The following is a 17,282-nucleotide window of genomic DNA, read 5'->3' as shown; positions in this document are numbered from 1 at the left end:
CCTGGGGGGGCAAATCACTGTGAGCCAATCTGTACACTTTTACTAAAGCCACTTAATATACCAATATGTCAAGCATAGGGAGAACATGTAAGCTCAATGCAGACAGTGTCCTGCTTGGGATTCAAAACAAGGACCCCATTGCTGCAAGGCATAAGTGCCACTGTGCCAGCCCTTCATTACCTCGGAAGGCACTACTTTGTAGTGCACAGAAGACAGCTGAGAAAGAAAAGGGATAGATCAGTTCAGTGCATACGGCCTCTTGCACACGATACTCCTGTTTGAGCATCTCGCGGCTTGAAAATGCTCAGTACAGCTTTTTGAGCTAAAATACAGCCCATTAATTGTAATGTGCCTATGCACACAGGCGAGTAAACAAGCGCTGCGCATTCTTCAGTAAGAACAAAATAGAAAAAAGGTCTAGAAAAAGTAGATGCTCAAACAAGAGTATTGTGTGTTAAGCCTAGTACACACGCAACGATTATCGGCCGACCGATCGTCCGTCTTTTGTCCAGAGTTGTGTTTTGTTGGTTGGAATGTGCCTAGACTGCACACAAATTTTCTCACCCAACAAAAATCTACTTCAGAAGTGATGTCATGTGTTGGTTTGCTTTCTTTGTGTTCTTTCTTCACTGAGCATGCCCAGACTTGCTCATTAGATTTTTCCCTGCACGAAAATCGGCCGTGTTTTGACGGCAGACAAAAATTTTATAGCATGCACACCAGATTTTTTTCGGCCGAAAAGTCGGTTGTCGGAAGCATCATACTAACAAGCCGAAAATCGGCAGATCGGTCGTCGGACAAAAATTCCCTGCCGATTTTCGACGCGTGTGTGTGAGGCTTAAGAGGCCAAAAGGAGATGCTCAAACAGGAGTATCGTGTGCAAGAGGCCTACTAAGTTACAAAGACACTCCAAATTCTGACAAGTACTTTTCTCTACTCACACAAAAATTATTTAGCCTTACAAAAGACAACTAATGCAGCCAAAACATCTGAATACTGTGGCAAGCAGCAATATAGCATATATTTGTTTTTGGGTTCAGCATGTGCTGGTGCTGAACCGACAGAAACATACTGAGCTGTCCTGGAAGTCATGCAGAACGAACAAGGAGAAGAACAAAGAATTTTAAATCCCCACACCACAACACAGGGCCTGGGGGAGAGGGAAATGGGAGGTGTGTAGGGTGTTATGCAGCGCATAAATTAAGCAATTTTATTTCCATCCCCCATGGGTGGAAGGAAAGAAAATTGCTTGATTCCCCCATCAACACAGTGTCAGCATTGATGGGGGAATCCCACCCGTAGTGCAGGAAGCCTCCTCTGCCGGCAAAACACAACGATCACTGCCAGCAGCTATAGCCACTGGCGGTGATCGCACAAAAAAAATCCCGACAGGGAGGTTGTACTGAAATTGATCCATCAATTGACTTCAGTACAACCAACCTGCCCATAGATTGAAATTAATTAAGTTCCTGCTGAACCAACTGAATTTCCATTTATTTATAACCGGCTTTAGTTCATCTTTTAATTTTTTTTTCTGAGAAGATGAACACTTTAAACTAGTGATCGACCGATATCGTTTTTTAGTTGCCGATACCGATATTTTGGCAATCGCATATCGGTATCAGCCGATATTTTGTACATCCTATGTTAGGGTCCGAGACTAGTCTTCTCCTCCTCCAACCACGCACATGACCTCCGTGATCATATACCGGATGGAGAGGTATCACCCGGGTGTCACTTACGGCAAGTGGGTGAGAGACGGATCGGTATCGGATGGGTGGGAGATGGAGCGGGTGAAAGACAAAGCAGTATTGAGTGGATGTCGAACAGAACGGTATCACCCGGGTATCACTTACGGCAAGTGGGTGAGAGATACTGATCTGCCAGCAGATCTGCTAATGTGGAATTGCTTATATCTTTAATTTGTACATATGTGAATGGCATTTTCAATAACATTTGTAAACGGAATTATGCTAAGTGACATCATTTTACCCTTACATGAGAAATATTTAATATAAAATCGGCAAGATCGGCCAGTCCCGGGGCCGATACAGATATATCGGCAAAAGTCAATATCAGCCCTCAATATATCGGCCTTGCCGATAATCGGTTGATCCCTACTTTAAACCTGGGGTCTTGCTATACACATAGAATTTCCATGACCTTCCACTTAAAGAGCAAGTTTGGAGCTTCTAGTAAGAGACGGCCTCTGCTCCTGCAGATAGGTGATCCAGAGGGTTCTGTGCCAGCAGTGAGTGATGGGAGTATGTCCCTAATAACGGTTAGTCCAATAACATGCTATCTGGGTTTATGCACAACACAGGCTAATCAGAGAAAAGTTGTAAGTTAGACTGGTGACAAGCTGGCTCGGTTACATTATGCTTACCATATGCTGCCTTAAAAAGGTAAGTTTGAAATAGTAAAATAAAGCTAAAACTATTTTTTTCCCTTTTTTGAATAAACCCAAGTGACTATCACCTCAATATCAAAAAAAATAAATCAAATGTGTTCTCGCTAGTCCCTATTTTAGCGATAATGTTCCTTTCCAAGAATGTTCAGAAAATATGGCACAACCCAAACACTTTATAATGCAAGAATTTTTATAACTCGTTCCAGTGATTTACTGTTCATCATGTACACTGTAAAATGTAACAATGGTTGGAGTTAATGCATAACTCAATTACTATTCTGAGCCTACATCTGGCACACACATCAATACTATTGTTTCCACAAACACATGACAGGTTGGGCCTGACTTACAAAAAGTGGTCACACCTTTACATACCAGGGTTGTGTTTGAACACGCACAGCACAGCTCACAATGTGGGAGATAAATGCTATTCATATAATCATTTAAAAAATCCGGCAGTTAAAATATCTAAGGTCATGCTGGTGTAGATTTTGTTAAATGGATAGCAAGTATTTTATTTTTTATTTTTTAAAGCAGACCTACAATAACCAACTACACATCAACCTTGACCATCCTGCCCCAAAATTATATAAAAAAAAAAAAAAAAACAACAACAACAAAACATACAAAACAACAACGATTTTAAAAAAGCCATGTAATAGTTATATGTGCTGCAGGAAATGTTTCAGGCGCTCACACTGGTTGGTCATGTGACCATGTGCCTAGGCATTTGACCAAGTAAAAGAATTCTAAAGTCCTTCAGGCATAGTTCAGCAAATGGCCAGCTGTGCGTGAAGGCCATTTCCCAAGCCCCTTGGCTTAGATCCCTATTGTGCTTTCTGTTATCACTATCCTTTATAAATGAAAGTAAAGTAAACCGCACTTTTTTTTTTTTAAACCCCTGCAGGACAATTGCATAATGTGCTAGTATGCATAGAAAAAATGTGCTAGTATGCATCACCACTGACAGAGCTTCCATCTTTCCAGGTTTGCGCGCTCCAGCTGTCTGATTGGCTGAGCTGTGATAACGCGTCACTCCTGCGTACGCGAGTCACGATGTGCGACAAGGAGCTCTGAAGAGACGGCAAGGATATGCCGTTCCTTCAGAGCGCATGCCCTGGTGACGTCATCGGCTGCATGCAGTGTGAATATCTCCTAAACCGTGCAAGCTCAGGAGATATTCACTGTACCTACAGGTAAGCCTCATTATAGGCTTACCTGTAGGTACAAGTTTAAAAAAGGAAAAAAGTTTACTACCACTTTATTACCTTAAACCAGTGGTCTCCAAACTGCGTACCAAGGGGCCAGATGCGGCCCTTTGCTTTCTAGCCCTCGAGACACTATTTTCATCCACGGATACCAACCATGGGACATACTTTCTTCCCCTCCCCACCGACACCAACAATAGGGCACAATTCCTCCCACTGACACCAACAATAGGGCACAATTCCTCCCACCGACACCAACAATGGGGCACAATTCCTCCCACCGACACCAACAATGGGACACAATTCCTCCCACCGACACCAACAATGGGACACAATTCCTCCCACCGACACCAACAATGGGACACAATTCCTCCCACCGACACCAACAATGGGGCACAATTCCTCCCACCGACACCAACAATAGGGCACAATTCCTCCCACCGACACCAACAATGGGACACAATTCCTCCCACCGACACCAACAATGGGGCACAATTCCTCCCACCGACACCAACAATGGAGCACAATTCCTCCCACCGACACCAACAATGGAGCACAATTCCTCCCACCGACACCAACAATGGAGCACAATTCCTCCCACCGACACCAACAATGGAGCACAATTCCTCCCACCGACACCAACAATGGGGCACAATTCCTCCCACCGACACCAACAATGGGGCACAATTCCTCCCACCGACACCAACAATGGGGAACAATTCCTCCCACCGACACCAACAATGGGGCACAATTCCTCCAACCGACACCAACAATGGGGAACAATTCCTCCCACCGACACCAACAATGGGGAACAATTCCTCCCACCGACACCAACAATGGAGCACAATTCCTCCCACCGACACCAACAATGGAGCACAATTCCTCCCACCGACACCAACAATGGGGCACAATTCCTCCCACCGACACCAACAATGGGGCACAATTCCTCCCACCGACACCAACAATGGGGAACAATTCCTCCCACCGACACCAACAATGGGGCACAATTCCTCCAACCGACACCAACAATGGGGAACAATTCCTCCCACCGACACCAACAATGGGGAACAATTCCTCCCACCGACACCAACAATGGAGCACAATTCCTCCCACCGACACCAACAATGGGGCACAATTCCTCCCACCGACACCAACAATGGGGCACAATTCCTCCCACCGACACCAAACAATGGAGCACAATTCCTCCCACCGACACCAAACAATGGAGCACAATTCCTCCCACCGACACCAACAATGGAGCACAATTCCTCCCACCGACACCAACAATGGGGCACAATTCCTCCCGAAGACATGGGGCGCTGTGACAGTGTCTCCTGATTGCCCCATTACAAGGTATAGTTGCCAATCCTCTATTTAGGCAACACCCTGTGGAAAGAGTCATCTCTGGGTAAGAGCTTACCCAGGTGAATGAGGTAACTGCCCCCCCCCCCACATGTGACAGTATTCAGGTCTGGTAATTGGCCCTTTCACACTAGCAACTCAAGTTTTACAACATTTTTGCCAGACAGGGAGCGAAACCTTGATGCCAAAGCTGGCAACGGAGAGCCATATACAAGACAGGTATGTGTATTCTCATTAGATTGACACGGGCCTAACAGCAAAGGATCCAACCGAACAGGGATGCAGCAAAGGACCAAAGACTGGTAAGAATACCTTATTGGATGGTGGGTTATAAGTAAACAGTCACATTTCCCTGAATGGGAAGTGTGTGTCTCTTTAACAAAATGAAAGCAAGAGAATAACTGGTTACAATAGACAACAGGCACGTATCTAAGGTTCTCTCAAAAGCTGGCCATACACTGCTGAAATTTGGGCCAAAATTTGAGCAGCAATTGGCCCTGTGGTCTATGTGCTCTATTTAATAGAAACCAACTGTTCAATCTGCCTTTATCAAAAGGGCCTGACAATCAGGCAAACGGCAGCTGTCGAAATACAAAAGTCTTGCGGGGGGGGGGGGGGGATTTGTTTATCTGCGCTATTAGCATAGATCGAGAAATCTGCTAATTTGCTTTCATTCAGGCTAAAAAAAAAAAGAAACTACTGGTATATGGTCAGCTTACGGGTCCTTTCACACGGATGAAAAACGGGCAAACTGATGTAATCGGATGATCATCCACATCCTTTAATTAGTATTGGGAGAATCGGAGCTGTCGCTCGGCCCGCAGCTAAAGTAAACAATGGGGTCACCAGGTTATTACACCATTTGCCATATGCAACGTCATAAGAGGAATTTTTGTCGGCAGCTGTCACTCATAGTGATTGAACTTACATCGGTGGATGACGTTTTTGACATTGGGTCTACATCAGGGGACATTTTTTTTTTGTTTTCTTTTCATAAAAGGACTAAATAAAAACACAGAAAACAGTTTCTGACAAGAGTAATTTTTTTGTGAATGAGTACTATGTACCACATACTCGTTCACTAAGGTGGCGCCTTGGTCTGGATCTGGGGGCCCCCTTGTTAAAGAGGGCTTCCGGATTCCGATGAGTCACCCCAGGCACCCCCACAACCACTGGGCCAGGATTGTGAGGAAGAGGACCTTATCCTCCTCAACATGCCACCGCCCCCATATGGAGGGCATGTGGCCTGGCATAGTTCAGGGGGGTCGGTTGAGGCGCACACTCAATTTCCCCTTTTTTCCTGGCCTGTCGGTTCCTAACAACCAATGGAAAAAAAGGGCCGTTTGTTTAATTACATCCATTTAGGTCTGCTTCCGGTTTTTAAAACGTAACACAAATTGAGACTTGTTCCGTTTAAAGAAACGGAACTAAATGGACATGAATGTAAAATCATCAGTTTGACCGTAGGAATGCATTGCTGTCCGTTTTTCATTTGTCAACAGAAGTCAAGTTACTAGCATCTGGGGTCACCAGGTAAGCAGCAAAGGCTGCCAGAGTGGCGTAGAAAAAAAAAGCATTACAAATCTATGTAGTCATGACCCCAGGCCTGGTAATCCTGGGTACTGAAACATTAACAGAAGGAACAGTAATTCAAGTCCTGAACAATTAACAGAAGGAACAGCTAAATACAAGTCCAGGATCCCGGTTTTTACCTGCTCTTGCTTTCTCCGCACCCAGTCCTTGTGTTGTTCCTCTGCCAGTCGTTTTTGCAGTTCTTTTTTTTCTTGAACTTTTCTCCTTTCCTCTTCTCGTTTCATCTCCTGGGAAAAAAGGCAGACATTGTAATTAATGAGACCTAAAACTGAGACATTTGTTATATGGCAAAGTATTTAGTTCAGACGCTGAATATACAAAAAAAGGAAGAAATTAGATAAAATAACAAACAAATGAAGTACAAAAGGCAATCTTAATGAAACACTGTGCCAACATTATAATCATGTTGATATCCCAGCTGTGTGAGCATCTAGGATCTGCAGAAATTCCATCTTTTTTCCTAAAAAAACATATTTTGGTCCCGTATACTAAAGTGAGTCTGACCTCTCAACCCCATTCCTCGGATTTCCAAATTCAGGTCTCAGTGTACATCATGGTGTAAAATACCCAATCTTAGTAGTGGGTTGCACCAATCTACTAAAAATAATCTGGATGCACCAATCACTAACTTTCCTTCACAACTGCCCCTGTTGGACCCGCCTTTAAGTGGTTATAAAATCTATGTTTTATACCTTAATGCATTCTTTGCATGAAAGTAAAAAAAACTCCCCACCCCAAAATACTTACCGGACTCCTCCTTGTGCTCCAGCACTGTTCCAACTGCACCACCGCTCCTCTCTCTTCCTGGTCTCACAGGAGACACTGAGGGCTGTGGGAGTCATTGGCTCCTGCTGCTGTCAGTCAAATTCCTGTGAGGAGGGATTGGGGGCATGGCTTAATAACAGTGTGGTTGTCTATGGACGCACACAGTCCAGCTAGGAACCACTCACACAGCTGTCCCCTTAGCACCGCACTTGCTAAGGGGCCCCCAAAGGAAGGAGGAGCGGACATCGCCAGATGGGGACTGCCAAAGAGGAGATAAGGGACCACTCTGAAATATCATTGCACAGAGCAGGTAACTAGAACCTCTTTTTTTAATTTGAGCAAAAAAAAAAAAAAAACCACACACCTTTTGTTATCACTTTATGTATTTTAAAATATTTCATGGCATTTCTTAGTATCGCTGTCACACATCCCTAGCTCTGGGAGCAATCCATTCAAAATAAAATACTCTGCCACTTGTTTAGGGAAATGATCCCCTTTTAGGACCTGGAAACCCTTGCCTATTCGAGAACACACTCACTCCCACCAACCATACAGTCGACAAGGAGAGACTAGACGACAGCAAAATATCTGCTTGCGATTTCTGGATACAGCCAACTAAAACAAAACCAACAATTCTGAGCAGTGCCATTAAAAAAATGGATTTTTATAAAATCTTACCGTAAAATCCTTTTCTCTTAGCTCATTGACAGACGTAGTCCTCGGTGATACAGCACCTTCGGGTTATGTTGCCTCCACAGGAGCAGGACTAGACAGGAAATTATAAAGCTCTGGCCACACCCTAGGGGCAGTCCCAGAGGGTATATCCTCTCTCTCTCTGCCTCAGCAAATCAGTTATGTGAAAAAGCAGTCTTTAGAGATTTTAACCCAACCCAACTCAAAAAACAGAGGGGCGGGGACTACGTCTGTCAATGAGCTAAGAGAAAAGGATTTTACGGTAAGATTTTACAAAAATCCATTTTTCTCTAGCGCTCATTGACAGACGTAGTCCTCGGTGATACAGCACCTTCGGGACGTCCCAGAGCAGTATCACAAATGAAGGGTGGGAAAATGAAAATCAAATCCCAATCTAGAAGGCCCAACCGGTGCCAACTAGAAGTTTACAATGCTCATCCTTAATGATGAGACTCAACAAAAAAGAGAAAAAACATTTTTTTTTTTTTTTTTTTTTCAAACAGAAAAAACCCTCGAGGTAGACCACCGGTCTCCTCAAATTGCGGCCTGCAAAACCTTGCGGCCAAATGAGGCATCCGCCGATGCCGTCACATCAATTTTATAGAATTTTGTAAAGGTATGTACCGACGACCAGGTGGCCGCCTTACATACCTGGACCACTGACGCCTGATGGCGAAAGGCCCAGGAAGTACTGAGCGCTCGAGTGGAGTGCGCCCTAACAGGGAACGGAGGACTCTGACCCTTAATAGAATAAGCCTGTACCACCGTTTGTCTAATACATTTGGCAATGGTCGTGGCAGATGCAGGCAAACCCTTTCTGGGGCCATCCGTGATCACAAAAAGTGAATCCGTCTTACGGAATGATTCCGTAGCTTTCAGGTATACCCTGATTGCCCGAACCACATCTAAGGAATGCAACGCATGTTCCCGATGATGCTTGGGCTGAGGACACAAGGAAGGTAGTACAATATCTTCATTCAGATGAAAATCTGAAACCACCTTAGGAAGAAAAGATGGCTTAGGATGAAGTACTACCTTATCCCTATGAATCACTAGGTATGGGGACTGGCATGATAATGCAGCCAGTTCTGACACCCTGCGAGCAGAAGTAATAGCCACCAAGAAGGCCACCTTCTGGGATAAAGTAAGCAAGGGAATCTCCCTGATGTTTTCAAAGGGAGGTTTCTGTAGAACCGACAAAACCAAATTAAGATCCCAGGGCGGTAAGGGCGCGCGGACTGGTGGAGCCGGGTGCCGCACCCCCTGGATGAAATTCCGCACCAAGGACTTGGTAGCTAAAGGCTTCTGAAAGAAGATTGCTAATGCTGAAACTTGACCCTTGATGGTGCTCAAGGCTAGCTTCTGCTCAACCCCTTGTTGCAAAAAGGCCAATATTCGAGTCACCGAATAGGTACATGGAGGAAATCCTAAAGATTCGCACCACGCAATATAAGTCTTCCATGTGTGATAATAGACCTTGCCGGAAGTCGCTTTCCTTGCTTTAATAAGGGTAGGAATGACTGAAGTAGACAAACCTCTGTCCTTCAGTACTTGGGTCTCAATGGCCAGGCCATTAAAACCAGCGACTGTAAAGCATGATGGTAAATTGGTCCTTGAGACCACAGACACTCCCTGAGACGAAGTTCCCACGGAACGTCTGCGACTAGCATGTCCAAGTCGGCCAGGCCGGCTTGAGGAGGCCAGCCTAGAATTTCTAGGACCACTGGCGCTGATAGAATCTGAACCAGGCGTCCCTAGAGGTATCTGGCCCCGACCATCCGAGAAAGTCTGGTCGTTTTCTGTTCCCACACATTTATCAGATACCTGATTGTTATCAGGAAGGGTGATCTTTTCTGGTTGAACCTCAGGGACCGAAGTCACCCGACTAGAGGCTGCTTGGCCTATCTGGTCAACCAGATCCGATTCCTGTGAGGTATAGGGACTAATCTTAGGAAAAGGTAAAGGAAAAGATCTATTCAGGGAACGGTAACTACCGCTTCCTGTAGTACTTAAATGTTGGAAGGGAAGAATCGCACCGGTAGTAGTGGTTGATGCTCGATCTAATGTCCTGAATACCGGTGAAAACGTCCCCCCACCCTGAAACCGGGTGGGGGTGCACCTTCAGGCTGTGTACTCCTTTGCTTCGGGTTTGGCTGGGTTGGTCCTCTGCTTGTCCGACCAGCCCTTCTTGAACCCTCCTGGAGGAGTCTTGCCTTTCCCGCTTGTACCAGCCGGGCGCCCTTTATGGGCGGTAAAGAAAGGTCCTCGCTTGTTGCGAGGTCCCTTACCTTTAGCAGCCTGTGGCAAAAAAGTGCTCTTGCCCCCAGTGGCATCCTTAATGATTTCATCTAGGTTGGCCCCAAATAGACGATTCCCCTGAAAAGGGAGATTTGTCAAGGTCTTTTTGGAACCTAGGTCAGCTGACCAGCATTTTAACCACAGCACACGTCTGAGGATGACCGCTGACATAGATGCATGCCCTAATAAGGGAGTAGTGTCCAAGGCTGCGTCACAGATAAACTGTAGCCCTTGTATAATCTGTTCCATCAAATCAGATGTCTCCTGGGGAATATCTTTTCCCCTAAAGTCTTGGCGTACCATTCTCGCCCATTCCGTAAGTGTCTGGGAAACTAGACCAATAACAATTACTGGTCTAAATGCTGACCCTATCAGAGAGAAGATGGTGCGGGACTCTGCTTCCATCTTTCGATCCACCGGATCCTTAAAGGACGAAGTGTCCTCCACTGGGATAACCGTGGCTTTATTCAGCCTGGAAATAGGTGGATCCACCACTGGTGGTACCGTCCATTTCTTAATGATGGATTCCTCAAACGGATAGCGTCTAGCAATACGCTTGGAAATAGTAAAGGTACGTTTAGAATGCTCCCATTCTCCTTTAATCTGATTACCGAAACACTTGGGTACAGGAAAAACCTTCACCGTTTTGATGGGCTTATTAGTACCAAAAGGAATCTCTGTTTCAGTTGCCTCTGCCGGTAAAGCCTCAAGTTTTAAGGTTTCCTGCACTGCCACAACTAGTGCGTCCACCAATGCTTCTTCCTGAATTATAGCGGGAGAAGAAACGTCCTCCTCACTGTCTGAGGGAGCTTTACCTGAGATAACAGCCCTTGCAGAGGAACCTGCAACTGCAGTGACCATTTCTGAATCTGATTTAGAGGTGTCAGATAGTATAGGGGTAGGCGGGGGTCGCTTCCTTGACCCCCGTCCCTGACAGGCCGCCTCCACCTGAGCCACCATAGACTCCAAAATTGCTGTAAATGACTCTACACTCTGTGCACCGGCGGGTCCCGTGGCCCCCTCGAGGGAAACAGGTGGGGGAATATGTGTGGCAGGGTCCATGATAATTCCAGTCACTTCCTGGATAATATAATTCAAAAATAAAAAAAACTTTTCTTTTTTTTTTTTTTTTTTTTCTTCAGACCCCCAGCGCCACAAAAAGCCCCTTAGTGTTACCTGCTAGGGATCCCTATCGATCGAGAGAGAGAGAGATAGACCCCCAGGCTCACCACTTGATGCTCAGAGTTTAACTGCAACAGGTTACAGCGCTGTCTTGACAAACAGGAAGTCTTTTGGCTGGCTGCCCAGGAAGAAAGGAGGCAGCTCCGCCCCTCTGCACGCCTTCCGGCGCCTCCCCTAGCTCCACGAGGTGTTTGGATCACCTCAAACATGGCCGCCCCCATGCTGGAGACACGAGGCTACGCCAAAATGGCGGCTCGTGCGATCCAGCAAAAAAAAAAAAATGGCGGCGGCCTGTACTGAATAGCGGTGTGCTGCAGGGCACACAACACTCTCTCTGCATGGGGATTTGGCGTGGTTGGCGGTACCGGCCCTGGCGAACCGCATGGCCATTCGGGAGGCCTGCTAATAGCTGGAGATCTGATTAGGAAGGCAGTCTACATGTCCGTGGCTTCTGACTGGTAGGTAGCTTATTCTTATCACCGTAAGATTCCCAGAATGCCACTGATTACAATCTTTTTAACATGTATACAATTAGATTGTTAGCTCCCAAACCAAGCCTCCTGGCTTTTTGCACATAAAATCACACTCAAAATAGGAGGATCTGTGTCATTTATAGGATAGAGAGGGACTCTATCTTACCATACAGAGAGGGGCCCGCGTTCACCACAAGACCCGTCAGGGGAAAAGGGGGAACATACTACTCACCATACCGGAACCAGGCGGGCACCAACTCCTGACAGTACCCCTCTCCACCGGGGCGGGAGGGCTGTCGACCGATATGGACGCCGTGACTCATGGTCTTTGGCGTTTCAGCGAGACGTTTAACTCGCGGGGTCAGTCCTTTAATGGGACTTTGTCGCGGCCGACCCAGCGCGGAGCTATGGCCTGCACGCGCTAGTAGGCTGAACTGGGGTGACCACCGGATCTCAACATCCAGCCCGTCGCCCAGTTCAGCTTTCTTGCTTGAAGATCTCACAGGAACACTGGAGAAAAAAAGCGGTCTAAAAAATCTTTTAAGAAAAAAATCTTGCCAGGACCTAAGATCCCAGCAAGGTATCTAGGTCCTTACTCCTAACTAGACAGAAAATAACTGATTTGCTGAGGCAGAGAGAGAGAGGATATACCCTCTGGGACTGCCCCTAGGGTGTGGCCAGAGCTTTTTAATTTCCTGTCTAGTCCTGCTCCTGTGGAGGCAACATAACCCGAAGGTGCTGTATCACCGAGGACTACGTCTGTCAATGAGCGCTAGAGAAATAACAATATACATATAATAGTGCTGAATTAGTGTAAAAAAAAAAATCATGTGTAACCCACACTCGGATGGCTGTGGGGTGGGGGGGGGGGGGCAAAGCCTGCAGAAGACACTCAAGCAGCTTCCACCGTCATCATAGCAGGAGCTACAATCATGGAAGGCTGGACAGGGGTATGGCAGTGGAATCGGACTACAAGACTACAGGCACACAATGCAGAAGTATGGCATTCTGTAGCTCCCAAGTCACAAGACGACACAGAAAGTGACCATGCTAGGACCAATGGAAACTGGCATAGGCACCAGTATTTACCAAAGACATAGTGAATAAAAACTTTACAGGCTAAATGTAGAACACAACATATATGTATAGAAATGTATTTTTTGGGGTAGCATGCACCATATTTACCTCAGACAGTTTTTTCTCCAGCTCGATACGTAATCGTTTTTCTTTGTTGAGCAACCACATCTCCCAAGGAGAGAGGTGCATATCTGCTAGAGATCGTTCAATTAGTGAGGTGCCCTTTCCATTATCCAAGTTCAGATCACTGTAAAAAAATAAATAATTAAAAGTGTGGGGGGTCACATATAAATAATGCTATATATTAGGGCTGCAACGACGCGTCGACTACGAAAAATCGTTGAGGTGCGTGAAAGGCGTCGACGCGTCAACACATGACGTCACACGCCCCCTGGCCGGACTCGCCTTCCGGGATACCAAGATACAGCCGGCCCGCAGCGCCACTTTAAGCATTGCCGGCCAGGCCGCTGCATTGATTGGGGCTGCTGCAGGCTGATCCCTCCCACTGTCCCACACAGACGAGATGTCACGCGCCACTCCAGCAGCAGCAGGTGATCGCATGTGAGCCTGAGGGGTCTTCACTGGGAGGGGGGGGGCTTACTAAGTGGGAGGGCTTACTGAGGGGTCTGCACTGGGAGGGGGGCTAAGTGGTCTGTACTAGGTGGGAGGGCTTACTGTGGGGTCTGTACTGGGAGGGGGCTTACTGAGGGGTCTGTACTGGGAAGGGGCTTACTGAGGGGTCTGTACTGGGAAGGGGCTTACTGAGGGGTCTGTACTGGGAAGGGGCTTACTGAGGGGTCTGTACTGGGAAGGGGCTTACTGAGGGGTCTGTACTGGAAGGGGGCTTACTGAGGGGTCTGTACTGGAAGGGGGGCTTACTGAAGGGTCTGTATTAATTACAGGATTAATTAGCTAATCAAAAAAACACTCAATTAAGCAAAAAAAAATAAGATAAAAATAATCGTTAGATTAGTCGACTAATCGTAAAAATAATCGATAGATTAGTCGACTAATCTATCGATTACACACACACACACACACACACACACACACTATAGTGCTCAGCATAAATGAGTACACCCCTTTTGAAAAGTGAGATTTTAATCAATAACTCAAGAAAAGTTTCCAAAATGTTTACAAAACTGAGTTTTGCATAACATTTGTTTAGCTTCATTACATTATTAATCATTAATAATATAAATTTAGGATTACAAAATCTTCAGTTTTATTCAAATTACTTGATGCAAAAAATTAATACACCCCATAACAAAAACTACTACATCTAGAATTGTTTTGACCTCCATGAATTTTGTCTAAAATCTAGCTTTGCTCCCAAGACTTAATGGGGTATAGTCATTTTCGCAAAATGGTCCTGAAAGAAATGGTTAGGAAAAATACTTTTTGGCTTGTGCAAATTAACAAAGCTTGGTTGCAAACAAATGGCCCACATTTGAGGGAGTATTTTGTAGCATAGTGTCCCATAAACAAATGTTGATTCTGAAAGGAAAGGAAAGGTTTTCTGACAAATCTTTCGGGGTGTACTCATTTATGCTGAGCACTGTACTTAAAGTAGAATTGTGGCCTATGAAGCCACAACTGAGGCTATGAACATTTAGGGTCCTTTCACACGGCCGCTCCATGTGTCCGCAAATCATCCTATTTTTTTGCGGATGATTTGCGGACATAATGTAAGTGAATGGCACTGCGGATGTCAGCGGAATACCATCCGCTGACCTCCGATTTTCTTCCTTTCAGTTCTGTTCCGTTTTTTGGAACGTAACAGAACCCTATTTTTTCATCCGTGTAAAAAACGGAAAGGAAGGAAAATCGGATGTCAGCGGTGTCATCCGCTGACATCCGCAATGCCATATACTTACATTATGTCCGCATATTATCCGCAAACGGATGGGATGATATGCGGGCACACGGAGCGGATAACAGAAATGTCATCCGCTCCGTGGAAAAAAAAAAAAAGTCCCGCAGCGGACTAAAGCAGCGGAGCGGCCGTGTGAAAGAAGCCTCAAAGATGAAAAGCAAGCCCTTACTGACCTCAGCAGCTGTACCCACTGTGGAACAATTAATTCTCGGATTTCACAATAGAAGCACTAAGTTGTTCAAGTTGCCCTTTCAGCAGCTCAGTTTTGAGTTAAACAACAGCTACAGAGTTTAGTGTGAACATGGTAAAATATTTTAAACTGCCTACTTTAAGTATGTAAATATCTGCATGTGGCCAAAATTCTACTTTAAATTGGAAGCAATACCTTGGACCCTTTGATTCAGATTCATTCTCCAGTGTCCTTGACTGAAATTCACTGTCTTGGTTTTCACTTTCAAAAGTGTCATGGTAGATGGGAGATAAAGAATGTGGGGAATCTTCTGTATTGCCAACGTCACAGCTCTCTGAGCGCCCAGTGAAGGATTCTGTCTTGGAGTGTTTTTGAGGGGTGGAATGAGAACGCCGTTTCTCTGCAGATTGGGCACCACTGCTACTCGAAGACATGTCTGAATGCCCAACTCCCTGAGAAAAAAAAAAATGAAATGGGCATAGGAAGAGAGATTATATAAAATAATTATGCAGAAAGGCACTGTCTAGTGTAGGCACTCCCAAGAGTGAGCAGAATGAATTTCTATAAATCTGTCGCATTATGTCCCTTTAGATTGTAAGCTCCATGAGCAGGACCCTCCTACTCCTTCTGTAATGAACTGTATTGTAATTATACTTGTTACCCTTTAGTCCCGGTTCACACTTATGCGTTGCGGGAACCCTGCAAATCTACTGCGAATTCCGGCATCGCTTTTCCAGCGCAGGCAGTTCACAATGCCATGTGCAAATCGCTGGGGGTGTCAATTCAAAGTTAACGACACCCCCAGATCAGTTCACATATCGCAGTGCGAACTGACATTCGGACATAAATCGGATCGCATAAGTCTGAACCACCATGCGCTCTGATTCTGGTGCGGACCCATAAAAGGGTCCTGTGCGTTTGTGTCGAATCAGATGCGAATTCAGCCATACTATCTATATGGCTGAATTTGCATCGCACAGATATAGCATGTGATTTTCAGAGCAGTGCGCTCCGAATCACATGCGATGTCTGCCATCGCACTAATGTGAACTGAGCCTTATATTGTAAAGCGCTGCGTAAACTGTTGACGCTATATTATTCCTGTGTAATAATAATAATATCTACAGAGGGCCACATCCACTTAGTGGTGCTAAAGTCTAAGGCCCCTTTCACACACAAAGTCCGTTCAGATCCTCCGCCTGTCAGTTTTTTGGGCGGATCTGAACGGACGCCCCATGCATCTCTATGGGGCATCGGATGTCAGCGGAGATATGTCCGCTGACATCAGATCCGATCAGTCAAAACCGGACGGATGGAAACCCTATTTTCCATCCATCTGGCGGATTGGATCGGACGGTCCGTTCCCATCCGATTCCCCCATAGAGATGCATGGGGACCTGACAGCTGTGTCTCTGCACACAGCGCAGAGACACAGCTGTCATCCTCCTGCTCAGCGGGGGATTAGCGCTGAGAAAAACGCAGTCCGCCTGACGGACTCCGTGTGTGAAAGGGGCCTAAATGTTTTTTACCTTAAAGCGGAGTTCCACCCAAAATTGGAACTTCCGCTTTAGGGAGTCCTGACCCCCCGACATGCCACATTTGGCATGTCATTTTTTTGGGGGGGAGCGGGTAATTAGTTTTGACAGGTACCCGCTCCCACTTCCGCTCGGAGCGCCGCGGCGCCCTGAACGGAAGTTCTCCTCTCCCCCTCCCTCCCTGCAATCAACACGTCAGAGGTCCCAGAAGATTGCCGGCCAATCAAGACGCGCAGCGCGACTCGCGCATGCGCAGTGGGTACCCGGCTGTGAAGCCGCAAACTGTCACAGCCGGGTGCCCACAGCAGTGATGCCGGCGCCGAGGGAGAGGATCGAGGCTTTGGGCGGCCGCATCGCTGGACCGTTGGACAGGTGAGTAAATGGCTGGAACTCCGCTTTAACATATTCTCTGCATTGAGGCAAAAAATGCCCCACTACCCGACACCCATTCATAGGCAGGGGAGGCATTCCCTGCAGCCGCATGGCTGCAAGGGGTGTAGGGACAGTGTAGGGCTGCAGGACAGGGGAATGCTTCCACCATCTATTATTGGCCGTCGGCTTTGATAGATTCCCAGCTGCACCGCTCAAGCAGGTCTGGACTTGTGTCCGAACTTGCCTGA

The 17,282-nt window shown here is 46.3% G+C and overlaps 1 protein-coding gene across 1 annotated transcript in view; it reads right to left on the bottom strand.

The window, feature by feature from the left end:
* The window catches only part of CCDC34 (coiled-coil domain containing 34), a 45,018-nt gene extending 29,438 nt beyond the window's left edge, over window positions 1-15,580 (bottom strand). Inside the window, exons 1-3 of the mRNA XM_082269766.1 lie at window positions 15,323-15,580; window positions 13,170-13,308; window positions 6,693-6,800 (exon numbers count right to left, since the gene is read on the bottom strand). Of these exons, the coding sequence (XP_082125892.1) occupies window positions 6,693-6,800; window positions 13,170-13,308; window positions 15,323-15,561 (486 nt within the window). The 5' untranslated portion in view covers window positions 15,562-15,580. The remainder of the gene's footprint in view (window positions 1-6,692; window positions 6,801-13,169; window positions 13,309-15,322) is intronic.
* Window positions 15,581-17,282: the final 1,702 nt, after the last annotated feature.

Source organism: Pelophylax lessonae (assembly GCF_965119305.1).
Source record: "Pelophylax lessonae genome assembly, chromosome: 10".
NCBI lineage: Eukaryota > Metazoa > Chordata > Amphibia > Anura > Ranidae > Pelophylax > Pelophylax lessonae.
The sequence above is the reverse complement of the archived record's forward strand: the minus strand, read 5'-3'. Positions and strand labels throughout refer to the sequence as shown.